The sequence below is a fragment of the Mustela lutreola genome, chromosome 8, assembly GCF_030435805.1.
Source record: "Mustela lutreola isolate mMusLut2 chromosome 8, mMusLut2.pri, whole genome shotgun sequence".
In the NCBI taxonomy this organism is placed as follows: domain Eukaryota; kingdom Metazoa; phylum Chordata; class Mammalia; order Carnivora; family Mustelidae; genus Mustela; species Mustela lutreola.
Window position 1 is genome coordinate 80541110 of NC_081297.1, and position 27907 is coordinate 80569016.

At 36.3% G+C, this 27907-nt stretch overlaps 1 protein-coding gene across 9 annotated transcripts in view; it reads right to left on the minus strand.

Annotated features, from left to right (window-relative positions):
* The window catches only part of SOX5 (SRY-box transcription factor 5), a 995891-nt gene that overhangs the window by 720540 nt on the left and 247444 nt on the right, over nt 1-27907 (minus strand). For all 9 annotated transcript variants that reach the window (XM_059185762.1, XM_059185763.1, XM_059185769.1 and 6 more), the window contains exon 4: nt 5939-6035. In XM_059185762.1, the coding sequence (XP_059041745.1) occupies nt 5939-6021 (83 nt within the window). In that variant the 5' untranslated portion in view covers nt 6022-6035. The remainder of the gene's footprint in view (nt 1-5938; nt 6036-27907) is intronic.

The following is a 27907-nucleotide window of genomic DNA, read 5'->3' on the forward strand; positions in this document are numbered from 1 at the left end:
GATAATCAATTTTCCCAGTACCAAGTATTAAAAAGTCTATATTTCTATTGCTTTGAAATAGCACCTTTATTGTAAATAAAGAGCCAATATATTCAAGAGTCTGTTTCTGATTTCTCTAGTTCGCTTTATTTGTTTACTTGTCTACCCCTGACACAATGTTTTTCTCAATTAATAGTTTTATAAAATCAGCAAGGCAAGTACTCCGACCCATTCTTTCTTTTCTAAGAGTGTCTTGACTATTCTTTGTCTTTTTCACTAAAACAACTTTTCCTATTGCTCCCCAGTACACGTGCATGTGCGCACACACACACACTTTAAAATTATCAAAATAAATAACAACCAGTTGGCTTTTTCTTTGTGATTACACTGTTCTTATAAATCAATTTGGCATTAAGGAGCATCTCTACAATATTGGATCCTTTAGTTCATGAACATCATTTATTTCAGCCTTGAAAATATTTCTTAAAGTTTCAGAATTATCCCCATAGGGATGCTACATATCTCTTATTATTAAACATGAGGTAAGGGTGCCTGGGTGGCTCAGTCAGTTAAGTTTAGGTCATGATCCCAGAGTCCTGGGATCAAGCCCACCATGGGGCTCTCTTCTTCCCCCTCTATCCCTCCCCCTCACTTGTGTGCACTCTCTCTAACAAAATCTTTTTTAAAAAATGAGGTATAAAGTGATGCTGATATATAGAAATACAGTTGCTTTCTTATATTGTATGCATCAAACTTGCTAAGCACTCTTTTTAATTCATTTTATCTGCCAATATGACAGTTGGTTGTTTCTTTTCCAATAATAACTCTATTTCTTTATCTTGCCTTACTACATTGGCTAGCATCTCCAGAAAAAATGCTAAATAGCAGGAGTGATAGAAAATATCCTTGTCTTGTTCTTGATCACAAAAGGAAAGCTTCCAACTTATACTATTATAATTTATATTTGCTATGGGTATTTTATATCACATTAAAGAAATGCTTTCCTATTTTTAGCTTTCTAAAACTTTTAAAAAATCAGAATAGATGTTGAATGTTAAGTGCTTTTTGTATTAATTGAAATGATCATTTAATACTTTTCTTTAATCTGTATTATATAGATTATTGCTTTTCTTTTTTTAATGTGTTAGCAAACCTAGAATTTCTGTAATAAACCAACTTGGTCATGGTTAGTGATCCTTTTTATATGCTGAATTTGGTTTGGTAATATTTGGTTGATGGTTTTTCCATTTATATTCATGAGAGGAATTTGCCTGTAAATGCTTTTCCTCATCATACTTGTCAAGTTTGGTATCAAGATTATATTATCTTTATAAAGTAAGTTTGTGAAAAAGACTTATGTAAAATTAGACATAATTAGACTTATGTAAAATTAGACTATTTCTTCCTTGAATTTGTCTGTGGAGCTACCTGGGTCTGGAATTTTCTTTATAGGCAGACTTTTGATTACTGAATTAAATTTCTTTAATGGTTACAGAACTATTCAGGTTCTCCTTTTCTTTCTTTCTTTCTTTCTTTCTTTCTTTCTTTCTTTCTTTCTTTTCTTTTCTTTTCTTTTCTTTTAATTTATTTGACAGAGAGAGATCACAAGTAGGCAGAGAGGCAGGCAGAGAGAGTTGAGGAAGCAGGCTCCCTGCTGGGCTTGATCCCGGGACCCCGGGACCCCGGGACCATGACCTGAGCCAAAGGCAGAGGCTTTAACCCACTGAGCCACCCAGGTGCCCCTCTCTCTTTCTTTTTGAGTAAATTTTGTTACATTGTGTTTTTCTAGGAACTTGCCCCTTCATCCAATTCTTCATATTTACCAATGTGAAGTTGATAACATAAAGTTCGTAATATTCATTACTGTCTGTTTAATATTTACACAACTGTGATGACATAGTCTTTGTCATTCTTGATGTTGGTTATTTGCCCTTTATCACTTGCTCTCTTGTTTGTTCTCATCAGAGGACTGGGAAACTTGCTCTTCTTCTGCAACAATCAATTTTTTTTTACTTTCTTGGTCCTCTCCATATGACTATTTCCTACTTTATTAATTATGCTCTTGCTTTCATTGACTCTTGATTTTATTACTTTGAGTTTATTCCATTTTGGTTTTGCTTTTTTGAAATGCCTCCTTATTTTCATTCTTTATTTTTCTTAGTACATTTATTTAAAATATAATTTTTCCAGGAAGTACTTCCTATAGGTATTCTATAATGGTAACATGTAAGAAGTTCTATTCGTTTAGTTTAAAATATTTAAAATTACTATTGTGATTTCTTTGAAATCTTGAAACTTATTTCTAGTTATACGTTTCTAAAATTTATTTGCAACTTGATTTCTAGTGAAACTGGTATGATTCCAATTCTTTGAAAATGGTTGAGACCTATTTTATGACTCAACATATAGCAATTTTTGTAATTTTTCCATGTCTTCTTCAAAGTAATGTCAGTTTTGCAATTTATGCAAAGTTCTTTATATACCTATAAGGTCAAGTTTCTTAAACTTGTCTTTCAACTCTATATCCTTACAGATTTTTTCTGTCTACTTTATTCTATCAATTACTAAAAGAACTGGTTTAAAATGTTATTGTGGGTTTGCATATTTCTCCTTGCTGTTTTGGCAATTTGTCCTTAATATATTTTGAGATTATGTTATTACGGGCATTTAGATTTTAAATTATGTTATCTTCTTACTGAATTGAAACTTCAGTTATTTACAAAGTGACTATTTCTAGTAAAGGTCTGGGCTTTAAAGTCCAAAGTTTACACTGTTCAATCAGTGTAGTTACACCATTATCCATGTGATAAATATTTGCAGGGTATAGTGTCTTCTATTATTACTTATATTTTACACACGAGGAATCAGTGGTTAAGGAACAAACTGAACAGTAGACATACAGATACCATCAGGAACTGAGCTCAATCTGTCTTCAAAGTCTATACTCTCAACACTATAGTTCTCTTATAAATTCCAAAAAAGTATAGTCAGCTTAGGTTCAGGGGAGAAATGTTTTCACTTTAATTTCTGCAGAGAATTTCTGATGAATTGCTCTGCAATTTAATTTTTCTCTTAGCTCTGAGTTAAATTCTCACTTCTTTAATATTCTCTTAACATTATAATTTTTAAAATCCTTTACCATACAAAAAAGAGACCTTTCTTAATCCAGAACTGCAATGGGCAACCTCTCACTCACACACAAGAAAGGTGAGTCTTTAAAACTTCGCTCTTTGCCTTTGAAATAGGCATGATTATCAACAACTGTCAGGAGCCTGGTGCATGCTATTGAACTGCAAAACAGTATCTCAGTCTTCCCTAACCTAAATGAGGCAGCTGGCTACAATGTGGTCAAGATTTCTGAAGCTCACTGCAGCCTAACTTCAGGGAAAAGTCAAAAAGGATGGGTGCGATGCTGATTCATTTCTCCTGGAATAGATATAGTAGTCTTTTTAACAGGAACTCTAAGCAACTTCAGTAAACCTTTTGGAATCCCATACTTCTTGTATTTTCAAATTTTAGTATGAAGTCATATTAATTATTTAAAAAATTGTGTAAGGCACCTGGGTGGCCCAGGTCATGATATCAGGGTCCTGGGTTCAAGTCCCAAATCAGGGTCCCTAATCAGCGGGGAGTCTGTTTTTCTACTTCTACTCTTTCCCCCTGTTCATGATCTCTCTCTCTCTCAAATAAATAAATAAAATATTTAAAAATAAATAAGTATAAATAAACAACTGTGTAATCTACAAAGAAAGTTAAAACTACTCATGATTCCATGATCTAGAGCTAATATTTGATGTATTAACTTTCAGGTATTTTCCCTGTTAATTTTTATGCATTTGTAATATATTACAAATATTTTATTGACTGTATAATACAAATGTACTCAAATTTATCGAACTACTGTTCCAATGCTGGACAATTTAGTCAATCTCAAATTATTCCCATTATAAAATAATGAAAATGAACAAATATATTTATATCATTTGGTCTCTTCCTTTAATTATTTCATTAAGTTAGATTCCTGGAAGTGAAACTGCCAAATATTGTTTATTGGGCCCTAATATCCAGTCTCTTATTATTCTACTACAATAAGTTTTCCAGATTCATCTCTCAGAATAAAAACTACATTTTCCAGCCTTTTTAAGTATGGCTTTTTTGTATGACTATGTTCTAGCCAGTGGAATGTAAATGGAAGGGATATGAACACCTTGCAGAAGATTTCCTCAAAGAGAGGGAGCATGATCTTCTCCTAGTAATATTCCCATCCTGTAGCTAGGACATGTACATGATGACTGGAATACCAATTCTGAATATTCTAAAACACTAGAGTAAGAGAGTAAGAGATGAAGGATCTAGGTCCCTGATGACTGTGGAGTCACCTGACCAGCACCAAACTGCTTACACAGGCTTCACAAAGAGAAAATGTAAATTTCCATCTTTTAAAAAACTCTTTTGGATTACTTGTAACCAAAAGTTTTCCAAACTAGTGGAGTGGAAATGTTGCATAGAATGCTTTGGAAACATGTAAGGCTCATACCAGAGATGGCCAAATCACTTCCTAGAAAAGTTGAACAAATACAATGCTTTTCCAACAGTATTGAAAGCACCCACCTCGCCATATTCTTGTTACAACATTATCATTCCAAACTGCTTTTTACTGGTTGGATAATATCCATAACCCTGCATTTCTTTTATTAGTATACTGTATTAGAATTACATTCCTCAATATTTGTTCTTATAGTTTATCTTTATAAATTAAGATGTTAGTGCCTTCTTGTAATAATAGCTCTTTACATGTGATGCTGGCCGTATTTATTAGAAGTAGCCCAAGATTTACATTTGCCTTTTAATCATATTGATATTGGTTTTCACTTGTAAAACTACATAAGTTTCATATTTGCAATAACCCATTTGTGACTTATTCCACTTCTGTTAAAATAAAAATCCATTAATCACAATGTTTTCTTCCATATTTTATTATTTCATTTGTCCCTGAATATATGAAGTCTTGTTTATAAATACTTTAAGGATATAATTTAGGTTTTAATAATTTTTAAAGAAGGTAACAGCAACGATTGACTCTAAAGGTTTTCACAATTAAACTTACATCTTGAAGTTCTAGAAACGTAAATTATAAGACCATAAGAGTGGATTAATGAATAAATAAATTTTAGTTCACTATTCAAAAAGACCATTTTCTGTGATTCTTTTTAGGAAAAACAGAATTCCCTTTCCATCTTACTAGTGATAAACTTCTAAACAAAGGATCCCTTACCTCCAACCTTTTCTGCTGTCACATACATGAAAGTTAGTCAACCACTAGAATATAGGAGGATTTTCAAGTCTAGGTCTGTGGTCAAACTTTCAGTTCCTATTCCCAGAGTATAACTTTTTTGAAAAGACAAACGAGCATTTCATAAATGCACTCACAGACAGATGCCCACTAAATATTTCTGCTAAGCAAATTGGAAAATATCTGTTTGTTCTAAGCAACATTATATTTTTGTACGTGTTTACAAAAATATACCCTGGATACTTAATAGTCTATGGAAGTTTTTGTAAAATATGTGACCTACCTATTGTGACCAAAATAGTTCTTTTGCAACAATGACAAAAAAGCAGGAACAAATGTTTTAAAAAAACATTTTTCAATGGAGAAAAAAAGCTTTCACAACTTCAAGAAAAGTGTATCTCATTAAGAAAACAAAAATAAAAGAAATGTTGCTATCATCTGCCAGTTTAGAGACATTACCTTCATAATGAGTTTCCAAATTATAATTACAAATCTAGTTGTCATCTGAATATAAAAGACTATGTAGTATAGTTTAATATGCATATGTCATATATTTTACTTATAAATTAAAAATAAGAGAAGGCATATAAACTTCCATTTTTGTAAAGCAGCAAATGTAGTAATTGATTTTTCAAAGGTGTATATTAATGTATTTTATGAATATACCTTTTTCCTACCCAGTGCAGTGCCAAAATTCTCTGTTCAGCTTTCAGAATCTTGTAAACGGATTCACAGAGGAATTGTGTCATCAGCAAGAGGAGTGCTAGAAAAAATAAAAGTAGACCATTAACAGCACATTTTAGTAAATGCATCGACATAGGACTTTTGGAAGCAGGATTTTCAAAGATTTTTTTCCCAAGATTTTCAAAATAAATTTCTATATGTAAATTTACATAAATGTATAAAAATATAAAAAATATAATAAAGTTATTGTTTATGGGGAAAGGGGCTTTAATTTAGCACTTTAATGCTACTGAGATGCCTAAATTATAACCATTACCGCTATTTCTGCTTCTGTACCTTCCCTTGCTAACCCATGAGGAGATGGAAAAATACCAGCAAACTTTCTCTAGGCACTCTGTAACCATACAACCCCCGCCCAGAATTGAACCTGGCAGAGTGACTGCTCCCGGACCCCCCACCCAGCTCTGGGTGCAAGAGATAATAACCATCTGGCACCCAGCGGCTTGACAGGGTGACAATCCTGAGGTGACACATACCCTAGCGGCGCCAACTAAGCAGTTTGAAGAATGACAGCCCTTTGACCTAACCAATAATCTGTTCCCAGCCTTTTCCCGCTCGGTAGTGTGCCAGTCATATTATAGAGTTGCTTTTTGATTTTCCCGTGGTATGTGGCGATTTGTTACAAGATGCTATGATGTATGCTAAGCCCCTGCCTCCCCAAAAATAGTGTATAAAAGGTGTTGTGATCCTGAGCTCGGGACCTCTTAGCGTCACCGGCAGCGAGAGTTCGGAGGTCCGGGTTTGAACTCGTAATAAACGACCCCTGCTGTTTGACTTTGGCTCTGGACTCTGGTGGTCATCTTTGGGGGGTCTCGGAATTTGGGCGTTAGACTACCAGAATTAATCTAAAAACATATACACATATAAATTATATTACATGCATATATGTATATATATATATTAATCCCCTCAGAATTTGTTCATTCTGTCTAATTTTCATGTAAATATCGTGCAGATGCTATAGGACAGGCAAAATTAAAATAAATTTTTAGTTCTTGGAATGATTTATGAGAAATCTTCATGTGTCCTCATAGATCCTTTCCTTGATTCCTTTCAAATACCTGACAGCATCTGTCCACACGGTAACATCTTAGTGGGAGTCATTCAGCTATGTCTACATTCACAATTTTCACTATATATCTCTAGGACTGTGCTACTTAGCTCAACTTCAGAAATACTGTTCTTGCCACTTTCATGAGTGCACAAAAGCTCTGTTCTGTTTCTCCAGGCTGAACAGAAATGGCCTCTGCTACTCCGCTGAAATTCCTAGGTGTCAGACTTCTGAAAGCAGAGAACCCATACATGGTGGTCTAGCCATAGCCTGGGCCCCAGACCAGTTTATTCAGTATTAGTGTTAGTATTTATTAGTATTTATTCATTGTTAGTTCAATCCAGGGAGAGCTGGGTAATACTTCCGTGTTCATTCTTACTACACCATTGATTATTCAGTTTTGATGACAAGATTTATGGCATTTGAGTAGTTTTATTACCACATGGTATCTGTCTGGAGCATGATGGGCAGGAAGGGATGTTACTTCACTCCAGTATCAGAACTTCTGCTAATAAACACAGAAATCCAAAAGTCGTCACGCTGATGACTTCGCATTATTGGGGCGCTTGGGTGGCTCAGTCGATTAAGCCTCTGACTCAATTTCAGATCAGGTCATGTTCTCAGTTTTCTGCATGTGGCTCTGCACTCAGTGTGGAGCCTGCTTGAGATTCTCCTTTCTCTCTCACACACACACACTCCCCCTTTGCCCCTCCTCCTGCTCTTTCTCTCAAAAAAAAAAGCTCCACATTATTTCATTAGTTTGCTAATTATCCCATTGGAGAGTATTCCAAAATGAAAAAAGTTATTAAAAATTTTGAACATCAGAAATTATACTGCTGCAGTAAAGCAAAGGTTGTCTATACATAGTCTGCTAATTAAAAAAAAAAAATCCTTTTCTTTAAAAGTGTTACTAAAAAAGTACCCTAAACTCTACATTTTTTTGTTAAGTGAAATGTCACATCTGACCAAATAAAGAGATGACACAGAATTTACCTGAGAATGAACAAAAATTTTGTCATATCCTGTATGTTGGCAACAGAAATATACAGGTGGTAATTTTACCCACAAGAGGGAGCCTGTATTTTTACATTTTTGTCATAGAATTTGAAAAACTTGAATTAAAATATAAAATTCTAAAAATGCTTACTGATACCATATTCTTTATGTCAGGTCAATTTTTAAGAAAGTCAAACTTTGGTTGGCATAATTTTATTCAACCTTAACATACAATACATCAGATAGTTGGAAGTATAATTAGAATTTTTACAAATTTTCTACCTATATATATTTTTTCATATATAAGAAGGAAAATGTAACTGCCAAAAGAAGCCTAAGAGAAAATTCCTTTTAGGTGGTAGTAACATTAGTTGGGATAAATTGCTAGAATTATTATGAGTGCTCTGGACACAGAAGTAAAATGTTATTTCAGTCATCCTTTTATCAGAAAAGAAGCTTGTGTAAACCAATAATTTTCTATGCATTTGTAGAACAGGAAACACCCTATTTAAAAAATTACTGTGATGGCCATTCTCACTCATATTACTTAAAACTTGCTTAAGAAAGGATACAACTGGCATAATAACACTATGATGAACTCTCCTTTCTCAGAGTTGAGAATAAAAATTTTTTTTTAAAAAAAGTAAGCTTTATTCCTTCATAGTCTATGATCTCCCTAAACAGTATTATAAATTACAACTTTCCAAATATATATGCTCTAGATTTTATAAAAACATAACACAATCATCAACTTAAAAACTACCTTATAAAACAAACTAGAGCAACTCTTACCAACCCAGAGTGCTCTGCTCTATCACATTCAGAGACAGTAATAATCCAGCTGAAATTTGTTTTGTGATCCCTCATAGAGTGCAAGGAAGACAGAGGACAAACTGTCCCTCTCCCCCAGAGCCCTCAGCTACTCCACCATGTTAAATAATGCGGCAGGGAGTCAAAGAGAAGGGGTTAATCACTGCTATTGTGCTTCCTTCTGGAATTCCAACCTATCCATTAAATCATTGTTTTTTCTCCCACTAGGGACTGTGAATCTAATGGACCTAAAATCAATACCTTATAAATGACATAAAAAATATATTCATTTTATGGACTAATGTACCCTAGTGTCTGAATCCTATTTACACCCTCTACTTTAAAAAGGACCAACAGACCCATTTCTGCCGGTAAAAGGTTCCTCAGTCACTCTGGTGACGTGCAGCAGAATGCAATGTCATAGGAAAGTGCAGCTGGAGAGAAAGATTGGTGGTTGCAAATCTGCTCTTATAGAAACTTTAAACCTGGTGGGCGTGCTTGTGTTAAGAAACACAACCAGGGAGGAGCCCATGCAGGTTGCTCCCTAGAGCTCACTGTGCTTTGAGGTGTGTGGGCAGGCCTCCTCTGTTCCGTTATCATGTTTCTAAACTTACATAAAATTTTGAGTGCATCAAATATTACATAATATTGAAAAAAAAAAACAAAAAAGTAACCTCCATTTAATAGTGAATTCTATAATGATTGAAAAAAACTCGATAAAAAATCCTGAAAGGCAGAAATGCTCATAATAGACTGAAGAGATATTAGCCAAGTAAACATACTATGAGATTACACATTAAACCACTGTCATAGACCAGCTCGTAGGCATTTCCTCTATCAGAATCAGCAGAAAAAACACCATAAAAAGATACACGACTATCTGCTGTTTTTTTTAATGTATTAAGAACACACACACACACACACACACACACACACGAAGGTTTTATATTTATAGAATAGTCTTTAATGCAAAGGACCCACATACTTGCTTCAAATGCCCTTCTTATCAATTACAAAGTATCATGTTTAGCTAAACAACAAAAAAACTCTCAATTTACAATGTTAGTAACTTTATAAAGGGATAGCTTCTTCTACTTATAGTATTTTTAAAACATCAAATACAGAACAACCCTGAAAAACACAAAATTATCTGCAGTGCAAAGATAAAAGATGGCCAAAAAAAGGAACAAGAAAGCTAAAAACTAAAGGAAGATCTATTTTCCTGAAAACAACAACAAAAAACATCATTTGACTTACTCTTTGTGTCAATGGGTACAAATCAAAATAAAAAGTAATGAACAGGAAAAGCAAATTGAAAACAGATACTTTTTGAGATAATTCTAGCAACAGGTCAGCCTGAGAGTCCCTGTTCAGTTTTACTAGCTTAAAATCCATATAGTTACAAAATTACAGATTGAAATTTTAAAAAGAAAAAAAAAAAAAAACTGTTGTTCTTTATTCCAATTGCCAACCAGAGCCATTTATCCCCTATTAGATAAAGTATAATAGACTCTACCGAAAGGGTCATTGGCCTTCCATTTAATGATATTGCCAGCCCCAATCTGCATTTTCCCGGCAATGTCCCTCAACACAGAATAAATGGCTGATCTCTTCACAATAACAGCTGATTTCTATTTATTAAGCTAAAAAGGTCACCATTTTCTACGGCTGGGCCGCCCTGCACTATTGATAATTTTATGCATAAACAAATGGCAAATTTGTGCCACATAAATATGCATTAGCAATTACTTTTTCCTCGGGCAACGCTCACCGCATGCAAATGTGTACCTCGAAGGGCCTGGTAGCTTTTGTTTTAGCTCTTGAACAGTGAAACAAAAGAGCACAATAAACAATTTTAAAATTGCCAATCAATAAGCAATGCAAATGCAAAGGTAAATGGCAAGAAACTTGCTTAGAAACAACAAAACAAAAAGTGAGGTGGAGCGGGCTTGGTGGAAGGATTTTCTTTTTTATATTATTTCATTTCTTTCCCTTCCATAATGAAAAGGCTAAAGTACTCTTGACACAGAACAGCTAGAGAAGCTGGTGCTAAAGCAGATGCCAGATGGGGAAAGTGGAAAATATACACATGTTGAGTAAACACACACACACACACACATACACCCCAAAAGGGGGTATGGGAAAAACTGTTCCACTGTGATTTCAAGTGCATCACCTATTCAAATTTCTGATTTTTCAATTTCAGATATTGAGAGAATTTTAAAACTGGGAGGAGCTACAGAGAAACATTGCCAAATCTTAATTCCACTGTACTGGGTTATGCTGTTTCCTAATACCATCTTCCTCAGACAATGGAAATATATCTGATCAATAAGTAGGATTTTTTAGGAATGTGAGAAAAAGTAATAAATGAGGAATACATAAACGAGAGAGAGAGAGAGACAGAAAGAGAGAGAGAGAGAGAGCAAAATATCTACATGTCCTGTAGATTATTCCAATCTCAGAATAATTCAAGACTAGTATCAGGGCATCAGGATAGAGAGATAAGGGGCAAATAAGTTGAGCGGTAAGAAAGCCTAAGAAGAAAAAGAAGTATTACCTAAGTTGAATATGAAAACAAATGATAACTCAAAAAAAGTTGGTATTTTTTAATAAAAAAAATGAACTTCAATAGGGTTTTTTGTTTTGTTTTGTTTTGGTTTTTTTAGGGCTATCTATCAGGCACTGTTCTAAGTGCTTTACACACTTAGATCCACTAGGCTTGACCGTCCCAGAAACTTCTGTAGGTTAGTACATTTCATAGCATGCAGTTTCAAACAGAAAAGTTAGAAAACCTGACTGGTTACTCAAGGCAGTGCTAGATCTGGGCTTGGGACCCCGTCTGAGGCCGGCACCTGCAACTTCACTACTGTTTAAGACTGCCATCTGTTCCTTAAAACCCATCCATTATCACCTGATTGGAAAACCACTTTCCCAATGTACAGAGGGCCCTGCTTTGTATAAATAAGAAAAATTGTATTTTAAAGATCTAAATTCAAAACTTATGTAAGTTTCCTTAACCTAGTTGTTAAAATACCTTAGCTTCTATAAAATGCACAATTTGTATATTAGTATGAAGGCACATTAATACATGTACACTGAGAACATGCCATTGTCTTAATCATTTGGGGACAGAAGCACACTTTCTGATTCCCATCTTGATCTTTCTATAATTAAAGGTTTTAGTATTATATAGCAGATTAACTCATATTAATAAGAAAGTAGTAAAGGTAAATAAATATTCTTGGCCTGAATGCAAATAGGAAACATGAACATCTAAAGTTAACATGTAGCTTTGTTCTGCTCTGAGTCAAGCTATTCTTCAAGGGGATCTCTTAGAATCCTCACATGGATACTAAAAGTAAAAATTCTTTAGAGAAGACCATGAAACTTCTCCTGGCAATACTGCCCCCCTGATTATATCAGAGTTGGAAGATCAGGTCGTTGCTAGCACATTGAGTGCCTTTGTGTAAATAAGAGACAGATGCCTCCTTAGGTGGGCCATTCAGAAAATACATTACCTATACAACCATACAGCAGGCCCCGAAAGAAACTTTATAGTTTTTTTGTTAGAAAAGTGTTATTTCTAGTATTAAAACCCAGCTTGTTTAGAAATTTTTTGAGAACCAAGTACCCACTTATTAACATAACATCAGTACAGACAGATCCCAATATGATAGTAATATCTTATATGTTAATTCTAATAACTGCATAAATAGTTTACTCCCACTTTGCTTTGCTTAGTTTTAATTTTCAGTATTCACGGCTGAACATATAAAAACTTGAGTATGGTTTTCTTATATCCAATACACGCAAAAAATGTGTGCAGAAGACTCTTACTATATAATAGGTCAAAGTTTTAATCATCATCATTTTCCTTTACCCCTCTGTGCAAGGGAAAGATTTCAACTGGTGTGTTATATGGACATCACAGTATCCAAAGGCTCAGTGTGGCAGAGGTTGGGTCTAATAATCAAACTATGCGTCCCGATCCCACTTTCAGAGCAACAAAAAAAATTAGGTGTAGATAGAGGATATATTTGAGAGGTTCAGAAAACCAAATGAGCAGCAGGCAGTTCTAGCTAGAACTCTGTGTGGATGGCAGCAGGAAAGTCATTGCCTCATCTGTCCTGGGAGAGGGTCTACCAGTCTCTTTGTTTTAGATCCTTTCTTTGTCTGTCTCCTGCCCTGTTGATCTGGACGTGGGCGAACCTCAGTGGGACAAGGTTCTTGGACTCCCCTGGCAGTTGGCTTCCAGGTAAGTTCAGCTACTGGAGAGAGACTGAAACCTGATGTTGGGGGCAGGGTGGGACACCATGGTGCACATGTACATGGGTGCATGCGTGCATGAGTGTATGTGTGTAGGTGAGCACCTTGGGCTCACTCTCTCCTTCATTTACTTTTTAAAAAACATGTTATTATAGACACTTACATATTCAAAATAGAGACATGAGGAAAACAAACTGCCATCACCCATCTTCAAGTTTCAACATCTATCGAATTTCTGCTGTTCGAAGTTCTTCCCCTCTTCCTCTGTCTTACCAGGCGTCTTGGGCAGAAGTGCCATCTCCACCTGGCCCCACGCCCTCCCAGACAGGTCCCCATGCTTTCAGCTTCCCTCCAGCAACCTGGGGAACCCTGCCTCCTGTTTTTGTCTCCAGCATAAGGGTGGCAGTAACTTCTTGCTGAACTCCAGGTTGCCTTTACAATTTATCATGGTAAGTGTGTCACAATTTTTCAACATCACATCCCCCTTTTTAAAATAATCATAGTGGTTTCTGTCTTCTTGCTTGGACTCTGACCAGAGAGAGTGCTGACTTTATTTTGCTTTTTATCACCTACTGGCAGAACCATTATTGATCCTTTATTCATAGTGCCCTTGAAGCAGGTCAAGGCCACCTAAAGTATAGGACCTTGTCAATAGCATGCTGGTCCAATATTCACCATGCCTGAAGTGTATGGTCCTATATGTAATATTCATAATGTATTCATGTACCAGACAGGCTACTCGTATTCCATATTGTCTGTCGATTAATATTGATATCCTGTTCTTTCATTGACTTGTCATGAACCAATGAAAACAACAGAGACTTACTATTGGTCCTGGAAATTCTACCCAATGCCTACCATCATGGGAATCTGGCTAGGCTATTGTAAGGATGTAGCTCAATCTGTCATGAAAATACATTTTTCCAATGGAAGATGGCAAAGACTAGTTAACCAAGTTTATGTCTTAGACAAGATATGTTTAACATACAGGCATTTGTTTATTCATAACAAAACATGACCTTTTGATGTTGGGAACGAAGACAAATGTGCGTGTGCATGCACACACACACACCCCATAAAAATGACTGATGTTAAATGGCTCTTACAAAATTACACTTTGAAAAATTATGGGACTATGAATCAAACATATAGATTAAATTTCTCTGAAACAGACATGTGCTTAATAATTAATGGGAAAGGATACAAATAATATTTATGATTTTAACTTAACCCAAACACTTGAATAATTATGTAGTAATCATATAACTCGATGAAGATATACTTATCAAATGTGAATTCTAATCTGTAAGGAAATTTTAAAATATATAAAGAGATCTTAAAATTGAAATGATGGACTTTAATCAAGCTGTACTTTAACCTACTTTAATATAAAGTCTTGTTTGAAAACTATCCAGACCAAAGAGAGTGTACAATACTTTGTAATTTTTATTGGAAGCAATCTGGATGCAAGCAAAGAACAAGAGGTGGCAGTGGGAAAAAGAGAAAACACAGTTAATAAGTGCAGAGTGCCCAAGTCAAAACTGGGTAAAACCAATGACCAAGGATAAGATGATGATTTCAAATATCGGTTCAGACCTGGTTTCTGTCCCTAGAGGTAGGGGACTCTGTAAGTACTCCACACCCAGAAAAAAGTCAACCAGAAATACAATGGCTATGACAAGTATGCTAAGTCACTTAGGAGATGATACATTCAGGCCAAATGATCAAATTTAGGAGTAGGAGAGGGGGTTGACCCTTAATTACAAAAAGGGATTTGAAGGGTTACCATTTATAGGATATACTCTATCTCATAGTCCACACAGAAGAACAAGGTGTTGTTTTTGAGTTTTAGTTTCTCAGCAGGGCAATGGAGAAGTAGATTTCAGTGCCTTGTGAAAAATAACTTTTTAAAAAAGAATGATCTAACAGTGGAATTAGTTGGAGCAAAGCCAAATAAATGATTTAGGACTGAAGCCGGAGATTTGGATTCAGACAGAATGGGTCACTTTCTGGCTTTGCTACTTACTACCCAAGTGATCTTGGACACAGCTGCATAGTTTGTGTAGCCTTCAGTTTTCTTATCTTTAAAATCTTCCAAATATATTCTATACCAAGGAAAGGTAGAAGATCAAGCAGAGACTGCAGGGCCATCTGTCAGAGGTCCAAGAACAGGATTTCTGAACTAAATAGTACATTGGGTCATGTAGCTTTTAAGATCCATTTTAATCTGAGACTAAATTACTCTATTTCTTAAGGATCAGGCATATATTTTTATTCAATTCCAGGCAAGGAAGGCCAGCACTAAATATTTAATAGGGGAAAAAGACTGTGGCAATTCTACATTATTTAAAAGGTTTAGAACCAGGTAAAGGATATTTATTTTTTACCAAAAAAGATAAAGCTATTACATAAAATATAAAGCTATTACAAAAAAACTCACAACAGATTTTTAGTTAATAAAAAGGCATAAGGCATCAGATACAAGGTAACAAATCAGCAATATCTCTTTTTTAACAAATTTACATCATTCACTTAATTTTCTCCTTTTTAAAGTCTCTACTTACTTAATTTATAGATACTCCTTGGTTACTGAGGAAACATAAACAAAGTACTTATGCTTTTTGAACACTGAGTGCTGCTTCCTGGCTGCTGTCAGCCAAGTCTTTCCACTATTCCTTCAACCGCGCCTTCTGTCCCAGCCCCTCACAGCACATGGCAACCAAGAACACAGAAAAGTGAGCTAAGCAGGACTAAAGGGCATCTTCAAAAAAAGTGATTCTCAAATCCTTTTTTGCAATGCCCTGCAGTTCCTCTGGCTATTTCAAGGAATGTTCGAAAATTTTCGAGAAATTCTTAAAAAAAAAATTTGTAACTTTCTTATCCTAATAATTAGAGAGATCTTTACCCTTTACAGGGCATTTTCACTTACAGTATCTGATTTGATTCTCACAGCAGTTCTCCAAGGTAGGTATGACAGGGGATGCTCTCTCTTACAGATGAAAAACAAACTCAGACAAATTATGACTTGACCTCAAATCACAAAAGGACAAAGCAGCAGAAAAAGGCAAGAACCTAAGTTCAGTCTTCTTTGCTGTCCACCATGCTCTGGAACAGATCACACACAATACTTTAGGAACTGGCAGAGAGGTCATGTGGAAATCCCTCAAACTATAAAAGTCTAAATTTATTTCTGAAGCTGTAAATGTTCATCAGGCTTATGTGATACTCTCTATTTACCTTCTCTTTCATTGATTGAACATTCTCACTTTTAAAAATGGGACTAGCACAGTGGTTCTCCACGGAGGGTGATTCTGCCCCCTACCCCTAGGGAATATTCTGCATTGCACTGCCATTTTTAATTGTGACACTAGCAGGGGGGTGGGGGTGGGGGGTAGGGTGGCTACTACTGGCATCTAAAGGGTAGATAGAGGCCAGGGATGCTTCTAAACATCCTACAGTGCACACGCTATCTCCCTACAATGAAGAATTATCCAACTCAAAATGTAAATAGTGTTGAGGTTGAGAAACCCTGGATTAGCAGTATTTTTATTTAAGCCATCTGTTTTTGTCTCTTATTTTTGTTACATAATCATAATAATGCTTTCAGAACGTAACATTTGCTGAGCACTAATGACTGGTTTGGCACAAGGCTATAAGCTCTTGGGTAGTCACTAATTCCACAAAATGCCCTGTGTCTTAATCTTTGCTGTTTGACAATACATTGAACAGTGGTTCAAGTGACAGAGGTCACCATTACTGAGATAAATGGATCATAAAATAATCTGCCATGATATTTATAACACTTTGCTTATAAGAATGTTGAAAATAAAGTGATGCAAATGGGGAAAGTCAGAAGCATACATTTTGACAAGATGAAATGAAAATGGAAATTTATTTGAGTTAAGGGAATAATCTTCAACTTTCCTGTTATGTATAGCATCCACCAAAAACTCACCAACAATGCATTTCCAATCTTAAAAATGAATCTGGTTATCTTTGTATGTGGCAAATTATTTTAATAAGCATTATAATAATTATTTTAATAAGCATTATAATAATTAGTAACGTCCTCATTAGAGAAAAAGCTGTCAATTTTTGTCCTTACCCTGTTCACATTCTTCACTAAAGCCAGAGCTCCCAATTCTATTTCTCTGGACTGAGTTCTGTCTCCCCTTTTTTTTTTTTGGTAAGCTCTATGCCCAACATGGGGCTTGAACTCATGACCCGGAGATCAAGAGTTGCATGGTCTACTGACTGAGCCAGCCATGTGCCCCAAGTTCCATTCTTAATTAGAGCCAAATAAAAGACCTGATTCTGTGGTAGCAAATTCCTTCCAACACAAAAATGCCACATGCTATTTCCTATGCAGTATCTTGCTTCCTTATTCTTTACCTTTTGGTGTTCTCAAATATGTTATCACTCTGAATAATGAATTAGGAATTTAGAGACTTAAACATTTTTTAGTTCACATACCCCTTTAAGGAATCTGATAAAAGTTGCAAATTCACTCCATAGAAATACAAATTTCCATGTTTGAGAGACCATTCCCTGTAGGTCTCTGTCTCTTGTGTTCTTTTATGAATGAAGGCACCAAGTGCCTTTCTTTGGGGCTACCTTTTCAAGGATATTTGTACAGAGAAAGTCAAAGGCAGTGTCTCCCTCCAGAACTAGCGTAGGTATGTTTACTGTCCAGTTTAATAAGGATAATGTCTCATCTAGTGGCAAAGTTTAGGCATGCTTGCCACCTGATATAAAAGAGTCAGGTTCCTTAAGCTCAGGTTATCCCCCCACCCCCACCCTGCCAAGTGTAGGTATCCCCAGGCTGTCTTTGAATCACCATATGGGAATTAAGTCTTAAAGAACTGGTACAAATGCTAATTTTCTGGCTACCAGAATTGCTATGAGTGATAAACTGTACTTTGTCACTAATCCAAGATCTTCTGTCTTCTATCAGCATCCATGAAACTGTGGCAGGTAAACTGATGTACTAGCTTGCAAATAGGGTAAAAATCTCAAGCCCTTCACAGTTCTTAATGCACACAAATAATAAGCATTTTTAACAGATGGCGATTCTGTCCCCATATCCAAAATCAGAAGGCTAAAAGTATCATTTTATTTCTTAGTCAATAAACAGAATGGAATGATCATAGATTCTAATATGTGAAAGAACCTTAAAAATCATACCTGTGTATTTTCCTTTTAGCAATAATAGTAGTAATAGCATTAACTGAGCGCTTTCTACATGCCAGGCACTTTGTTACGGGCTTAAAAAATAACACTTCAGGGACACCTGGGTGGCTCAGTTGGTTAAGCAGCTGCCTTCGGCTCAGGTCATGATCCCAGCGTCCTGGGATCGAGTCCCGCATCGGGCTCCTTGCTCAGCGGGGAGACTGCTTCTTTCTCTGCCTCTGCCTGCCATTCTGTCTGCCTGTGCTCGCTCTCTCCCCCCCTCTCTCTCTGATAAATAAATAAAATCTTTAAAAAAAAAATAACACTTCAGTTTATTCTGATAATAACACTGATGAGGCAGCCATTATTATCCTCATTCTACAGAAGGAAACAAAGCTCTAGGTAAATTAAGGAATTTGATCAAATGTACATAATCAATCAGTGTTGGAACCAAGATCTAGGATATGAACTTGGCTTGTGTTCTTAGTCACCTTCCTTTTCTGAGTCCCACTCTGAGCTACATGGTGGTGGCAAAAAGACATGACCCTTGCCCTTAGAGGCACAAGCCTTAAAGAGAAAGAAATTAATAACCAGACAGCTGTAACAGAATGCCTTAAGGGCTTTGAGGGAGTATGCACAAAGAAGGCACTCAGCTCCCTAGAAGAAAGCAACAGTTTCCCAAACAAAAGAATGACTGAGATAAATCCTGAAGGAAGGTTAAGAGTAGGCCAGGTGAAAAGTAGGAGTAATCTGTTTCTTGTTTTCTCTGTGTGGAAACGGAAGCCCAGATGCAAGGCCAAAGTCATACAGATGCTTTGAAAAACAGGATTGCAGTCTGATGGCTTATGAAAGTTCACTATCTTTTGCTGTCCTCAAAGATTATTTCTCACTTTTTATCAGGAAGTAAGCAATGCTCAGGATTATCTACTTTTTATGCTGTTGTTATTCCTCTTTTATTATTTTTTAAAATATGAAGTCACTAAGCATTGGACATTCAAGGAAATAATATATGAACATAGTGTAATAAGAGTATCTCCTTGCTAAAATGGGCATAAAACATCATAAAGTGTTCAAAGGGTTAATAAATCACTTGGAAATTTAAATGTCATTTTCTATTAGATTTTATTGAAGGACTTATCATGATTATAGACAAAGTTCCAACAAGGTCAACATCAATGTTCCAAAGACATGAGCAGGTAAGCTAAAGAGAGATCAAATAAATTGTTTAAATGTTACAGCATAGGTAGTTCTCACGAATGTCTCTGCAACCAGTCTAACTTCCATTAACATTGTTAGAAACTCTCTGATACGAAGAAAATTACTAAAACTTCAGATATTACTCTAAGGGGCTATTGCTGTAGAATAGAAATGAAGAGATGTAGATAATCTGCTAATGTTCATCTTATTCACATAATGTGTGTGTATAGGAACTGAAAACAGAAGCAAGAAATGCAAGAAAATCATGCTCAATCAAAGATCTGAGTTCAGTTGTAACATCTTCTAAGTTACAGGTATAGTACATTCGTATAGATTTTGATAGAGATTCAGGATGGTTTGGTAGACATTCTGAATCAGGAAGTAAGGTAAAAAGGACTATATTTATCCAAAGAACAAAATATTACCATAATATTCCTGGCTGGCCAGATGCTGACTAGTTAGGACCGTAACACCACCACCAGCAGCATCACCACCATCACCAGCATGTATAGGCTCACTATAGGAAGAGTTCTGCTATGATCAACGGTTCCTGGGGGAAAATGGAGACGGATATGCAGTGATTATGCCCTGTAGCGCCAGTGGTCTAGTGGAGACGGGAGGAGCAAGAACACACAGCTAGATAAAGGACACCAGTTCATCCGGCAAACATGTAGAGAGTGCCATTTCTAAGCAAGATACCATGACAGGCTAACAGCCAAAGAAATCCAAGTAGCAGGGCCACGTGAAGCTTGGAACTAAGGAGAAGAGGTGTTAAGAGCTTCTTGCATTTCCAATATAGTCATTTCCAGTCCTTACTCGAGTCAGAGGTGATCAATGGGGACAGCTTACCGAGATCAATGACAGTCCAGGATCAGAATCACTGACATCAGTATTATCAGTATTATTCATCTCATCAAACTGAGGGATTGTTTTAGGAGTGACTGAAAAAACTGGATCTTGTTCAACAGCATTTGACTAAAAAGGAAACTCATGCTTGTAGTTTACTTACTTACAAACCACCTGAAGGTACACAAATTAAATTTTGACTGGGATTAAAAAAAAAAAAAAAGGACTCAGCATCACACTTAGGATACTCTATTAATTCAAACAAATCCCTAGTCATGTGACAAATGCCTTTCAATATTTAAAAAAAGATCTGAAAATATGGTTTATTCTTCACAGTTTTAAACTCATAGGAGGACCTTTAGAAACATGGCATCTATCTGACTTTGAAAAATGTGTTCTCATTAGGGGAAGATACAAGTTTTGTAAGGCCTGAAACCTATATGCTTAAGAGTGCCCTCCTCACATCAGCCACAATTTCATAGAGAGAATTTTATGGATAGAGTGCAATTATACACAGAGAGAACTTTTTAGGGAGACGTAGAGATACAAGACAAAGATATTTTAATCTTTCCAGTGGTATAGTTGATAGAATTTAGTTGTCATCCTTGTTGTTAGAGACAATTGAGGAAAAAAAATCCTTTCATCTTTCCAATGTATTTTTGGTAAAGTAATGTAAAATTTTCAGACAATATCAAATTTTGGGAAACCTTTCTCAAGTTTCTTATGAGGTAGAGGATTTGGAAGAATTCTTCGAGAGGCTAGCATCTGGCTCTCTCCATTCAAACACAGTTTTTCTTCCACTGGCTACATGATTTCAGTGTCTAGTGACACAGGAGAAACTTGCTGTTACTCTGTCCAGCAGGGCCTTTCCCAGGAGCCACACTCATCCTGCACGGCTACTAATCACATAACTGTAGATGGAAATTGAGTGTGGATGGTACATATGAATCCTACTCAACTTAAACTCAGTGTATCTCCAGATTAATTTCCCTTTGTATGATCCCTCAAATGCCCACGTCACTCTAACACCATAGGTAACAGGAAAAAGGGATAGAGGGAAAGCAACAATAAATACCAATAAGGATACTAGTCACTTTTGCAGATTTAATGAAAACCTATACCCATGTGATTACCATATTAGGCCACAACGAGAAGCACAGAATGAACTTACACTACACTTGCTTCAAGGTAGAACTGCCTCGGTCTGCATCAAAACATTTTCATTTTTGTGACCTCAAACTTTAGGTGGCTACACTGGCCATGGTTCAAAGCAGTTAACATGAACTAAACCTCAGGTGGCTACACTGGCCATCGGTTAAAGCAGTTAACATGAACCACTAGGTTCTGTGAATCTGTTCTAACACCTCTTGAAAACCTACACGGCCATGGCTGTACTACAAAATGAATCTTCAGCATCCGGTGCGAATGCCCCTGGACACACCATCGGAGAAGGAAGACAGGTAGGAGTATCTCGAGGACTGCGAAGTGGCATAAATACTAAAACAATGATGAACCAAAGAAAAGGGGAAAGGAGAAGAAACTTCATAGATCATGTACTTTAGAGAAATACATTAATATTCCAGAAGGCAGGCATTTATACACCAAAATTGGCACAAGCAGGACTGCACTCATTTTCTACTTTCATTCTAATTTTTTTAAGCCAAGGAGAGTCGCACCACCACCCTGCTGACACAGCGTATCGATCCCGGTTCCTGAAAATTGAATTATACTTTTCTACTTCACTATTAGAACCGGGTTGTGTCTGTAAGTTCTTTAACATTTCTCTTCCCCAAATGGCATAAATTATCACATCTAGCTTATCTCTTGTGATTGTCTTCTAAGTGTCTAGAGAAATAAATCACCATGACAGAACAATAAATAGGAACGGAATCCAAACCGCTACAATAAATGGTAAAGTGCCATTTTTAACATTATTCTGACAACCTCCAACCCTCCAAAAAATAAGATATAGAAGTCGCTCCTGTAAAAGCATCAGAAATAGATGCATTTGAAACCACAGATTCAAAATGCTAAACAGAATTCTGATGTAGGGACCCCACAGAATTTGATCAAATGTATCCATCTGTTCATCTTCATGTAAATAATGCTCACACAACCAGTGCTGGGACCTCTTCTAGGACAGTCCCCGAGACTTTCATTACATCTGTCACTTCCCCTGTTTACAGCTGCCTCATCAGTAACTCATGGGGTTTTCTTCCTAAACATTCAAAGAGCATCCTGAGGAAACAGCATCAGGAAAAAGTTATTTCCATATTTCTCCTCTCTCTACCTGATTTCTGCCTCAGTAACTAATACTAATATCCAATGTAATATACTCTTCATGGACACATAGAGACAGTTCAAGAAAGCCCTTTGGTTTTTCATTTCCGCTTCTTGAGCCCTGAGGGGACTATTTCATAAGCAAATGTGACCGCCTCCAAGCAAGTACACTCAAAGAAAGGGTTCCTCTCACACTTTCTACCTCTCACTTGTGGCACAAGAAATGGAGTTATAAAATGCACGGTATCCAACCATTTTAACAGTCTGCACCGTTGACGTCTCTAAACAAATCTCCAAGAGGGAAACAGCAGTACTCTTTAACCCTCATCGGTGGATGGATTAGCCTGTTTCAGTGGCTGTAGGTTACTGAAGGCAACCACGTCTCCCTGAAAGTAAAGTGAACTTCCTGCACACAGACCTAGCAGAGGGATGAAGCAGGTGACAGTCAAATCAGGGAAAGCTAATATACAGAAGCCGAAGGATCATCGTTGTTGGTCTCACAACTGACCTATCATTTCATTTTCTGTGTTCTTTCCTCCTCAAGAAATCGATATCACGTCTTACATCTCCGAAAAGTGTAACAGGGAATTCCACTGACACAGCAGAATATGGGAAAGAGCCAAGCATTCCCAAGTTTTCAGGATTTTACATTTTAGTAATGATAAATCTCCTCCGAAGGCTTAGCACAGATATATTTAATCATAGCTATGTCTATATGCATGAACTTATAAGTAGAAGAAATTATGTATACATACACATAACACACATATGACACACTCACATTTCTATTTATTTTCTTTTATTAGCAAAAGTTATTTTTTTTTCCCTTACTAATCATTCTTTTTATTGCTGGAGGACCCCAGATCTTACTACCCTCCTCAACAACTAACAAACACATTTCCTCCAATTCTCCCTGGTTTGAGCACATTTATCTACTCAGAATTTCTGTTGCAACATAGAGAATTAAATGGAAGAATGATTCATCTGTTAGCTATTTCAGACACCTCCAAACACTTTAACCCTGAAATGCAAAACTAAATGTATGGTGTATCTAGCTTGAAGAAATCTGAAGGAAAATGTGTGAACACTAAACTCTTTGCATCATTTGGGCTCACTAAAGGGTATTCTGCTCTGTGAAACTAATACTGGTTTTTTATATGACATTTTTCAGTTGGTGCATCTAATACACTGCCTTCAGCCTACATGAATCAGGACCCATGTATGATACCAGGCAAACTGATTTTGTTAATGAACACTAAACATAAACCTTCTTTTACCTGTTGTATTATTTTGGGATATGTCTCATCTTTGAAATTTGAGCCGCTTACAGGAAGAATAAAGGAAGAGGAAATCTGAGAACTAACGTAACCTAAAATGGTGTTGAAAAAACTTCCTATCTTTCACCAACACCACGCAAACATTTATCTGAGACTTTATCACAGGACATTTAGCTTCTGAATTAGCAAAAATATCTCTTTGGAGGCTGATTTTATTTAAGATATGACCATCAAAATCCACCTGCCTCATATTTCTTCATGATTCTTTTCAGTAGCAAAACTGCAAAATAATTTAATGGGAAAAGGAACTGCTACACCGTGATTGTGAGATCTCCTCACTGATAAATCAGGGAAGTCACAAACGTTTAAGACTATTTTGCACTGAAGTTCCCCACTCCAAAACTCTGTGTGCTGGGTCAGGACAGGAGAATTCTGAAGAGACCCAGACATGGTTTACAATAATCCGGGCCCAGACTGGTGCTTCTCATGTTAGCTTCTCCTGTCACCTTTTACAGGATTGTCAGGTATAAGCATAACCTGGATCTTTAAATATAATAGCAAACTCCTGGATAAGTAAGGAAAATATCTTTTGAAGCTTTGAGAACCAACAGTTGTGGCATTCTCATCATGATTTTTGATGATCCAACTTTCTGACAGTAGCAACCATGTAAAATGACAAGGCAGTAAAAGCAACATGAAATCACTCTCCTATGCAACCAACATGTTCTCTCGATTGCTTTTCCTAACTAAAGCATTATCACTTCACAGCTCTAGAAGGCAAATCTGTACTCATCAGATATTGTAATCTTAAGAAAGAGTGGTTTAAAAATGCTAAACCTTTTTATTTCTTAGATAGTATAATTTCTGCCACCTGGACATCCATCCACTCCACATGGACCTACACAGACAGACACACAGACACATATACACCAACACAGCCCTTCTGTTAATCCCCAGTTTACCTGTCACTCCAACTGCCAGGCAATTAATAATATATTTGTTTTTGTATTTAACAGTCATAGACATAAAGGTAGTTATGCAAATTGTTTTACAGTTTTAACTTAGATGAGACTAAAATATAGTTTATATTCTTTCTTATTCATCTGCTTAAGTTTCTTCCTTGTAATTAAAATTGTGGATTCAAACTATAATTTGGTCAAAATCTCAAACAGTGACTGATGCTTATTACCAAGGAAGCTTATCTAACATGATGTATATTTCAGAGGACAGCACTTGGGGTTTTTAAATCACCAGGTCTTTCTGTTCAAAATAATCTGCATCGAGCTTTATCTTCTGCCACTTTCCTATTCTCGCAAGGCTTTTTTTCTTTCCAATGAAACAAGCTGTTCTTTCCTTTCTCCACACATCATGAGCTAAAAAGTAACCCAGCGCAGGTATCTGGAAATGGGATTTCATTAATTACTATAAGTGACCACAGGCTAAATCAATTAAACAACAGAGGTAAAATCTCCATGCTCTCCCTTAAATATTGCTAAAGCTACAGAACTGCTTAAAATAATGAACAGATTCTTCATAGCGGGCGAATGACTCAACAAGCCAAGAAGGTGGGATTCCTTTTAAGACTGTCTGTTGTATTCGCACTGCATTTCCAGTACTGCAGGTCAGAGCAAGAACTGCAGGAAGGAGAGCACGGTGGAAACGCATCATCACTGGGTCTGGAACTGTGCGTGACCGCTCGGAGCATTTTCCTAGGAAAAGAATTGCACAAAGGCTAACTCACAACCCACTGCTCTTGCCTATGTCCACTCCCTATTTCCTTCAAAGTCTTACTTCCACTCAGCTTTCGGATGACAGACTCACTAACAATGTGCAGCCAGGAACCACACACCCTCCATTAAACCTTACCCCTGTTTTCAAAACAGCTTTTCCAAAAGCGGCAATTTTAAGTTAAAAGGAATTGGGTTTTAAAAGACCTTGCAGGAGGGGCGCCTGGGTGGCTCAGTGGGTTAAGCCTCTGCCTTCGGCTCTGGTCATGATCTCAGGGTCCTGGGATTGAGCCCGGCATCGGCATCGGGCTCTCTGCTCCGCAGGAAGCCTGCTTCCCTCTCTCTCTCTGTCTCTGCCTGCCTCTCTGCCTACTTGCGATCTCTATCAAATAAATAAATAAAATCTTTAAAAAAAAAAAAAAAGATCTTGCAGGGTATTATCAAAGTTCGATTCCAATTTCAAGTCTATTAAATGTATGTGTATTCTTAATATTTAAAAGAATAATGTCAAGATCATTTGCTCCATAAAAATGAGTAATGAAGTAAAAAAATTATCTACATAAAATGGTATTTTCACATAATCTGTAGTGGTACCAGTAGCAACAGCATTAACAGTGGAACAGTTACTATATATTACCCATTATTTCTAGTACTTAATGTGTACTTTTTCATTCAAATCTCAGAAAAATACTATGAGGGGAATGCTTTGATTCACCTAGGTTTTATTGCTCCACACAAAAAGGTACAATGTTAACCTTCGTGTTGCTGGTGAGTCTTTATCTTCTTGTGCTATCTTTAATATTCTCCCACCACTGATACTGGAGTAAATCACATCTCAACTATTGGCCTGGGTAGCTTTGACTCTCAATTTCTCTATAACGTAAAAAAAAGAATTTAGCAATTTATAAAGTGCTTCATATTTGAGGTTAAACCCCTAACTCCAAATATCAGAATAAGTAGAAAAAAATAGACCAAAGTCTGAAAGAATTAAGATTTATACAAAGTATCTCTTATTCTTGGTATTCAGCCAGGTGAGATCCTCATATTTTAGGTACTTCCCCTTTGTAACTGTGACTGCTTATATCTGGGTATGTTAAAGAGCCTCAGAGATTATAACCTATCAGGGGTTCACAATTTGCAACTTACTGCCTATTGTTTTAAAGATTTAAAATTTTCTGCACAGTATCTTCAAATCTCTAGGGAAAAGAGGCTATATAAATTCAAAATAAACAAACACTAGACAGTTTATGTGGTAGCACTTTCGACTTTCTTGATATGCCTTCCCAATTGATTCATGGACACGATATCATGTAATAACTTAATTTCAGAAAAGAAAACTAATTTATCCCTAGCGAATGCCACTGTTTCCTAATACATGTTAACTAAGTGTTTCCAAAGTTCTGCCTCAAACAAGGGTTTATTTTTAGTGGAAAAATTTTATCTCTTCTGATTTGATGCTTATCTTTGCTACCCTTGATTTTATGACCTCTTATCCTGCTTGCTATACAGTATTTAATTTGCTAAGCCTAAAGAGGGCATAACAACCCTTCATTTGCCCCAGACAATCTCAAAGGTAAGTAAAATTCTAGAGGCATTTTCCTGAAGGAACACACAGAAATACAAACTTTTCCTTATGAACTTCAGTGAGAAAGAAACAATGCTGGAATTTATGGTATACCCGAGAACCAACTAAAACACTGCTGTCATCAACAATTTAAAATTCATTTTAAAATAACTTTTGCAAAAGCCACAACGTTATATTTTAAAGGTTGACAGAAATTCTGAGACTGAAATCCTGCCAGTGGTAACTTCTGGGTTCAGAAAAATAGAAAAACATGCCAGAAAGGGAAAAACCTAAGGAAGGATGGAGGGGAGACCCTACATCAAGAATTAAAGTATACTCAGGGTGCCTGGGTGGCTCAGTGGTTAAGCCGCTGCCTTCGGCTCAGGTCATGATCTCAGGGTCCTGGGATCGAGTCCCGCATCGGGCTCTCTGCTCTGCAGGGAGCCTGCTTCCTCCTCTCTCTCTCTCTCTCTGCCTGCCTCTCTGCCTACTTGTGATTTCTCTCTGTCAAATAAATAAATAAAATCTTTAAAAAAAAAAAAAAAAAAAAAAAAAAAAAAAAAAAAAAAAGAATTAAAGTATACTGGAATTCAGATATATCTGCATTAACTATACACGTTAGCTAGTTACAGGAAGCCTTAAAAATGGTGTTAAATGCACCATCTGGAATCTTGTAAAATGAACTTTTACCTGATGGTTAGTGGC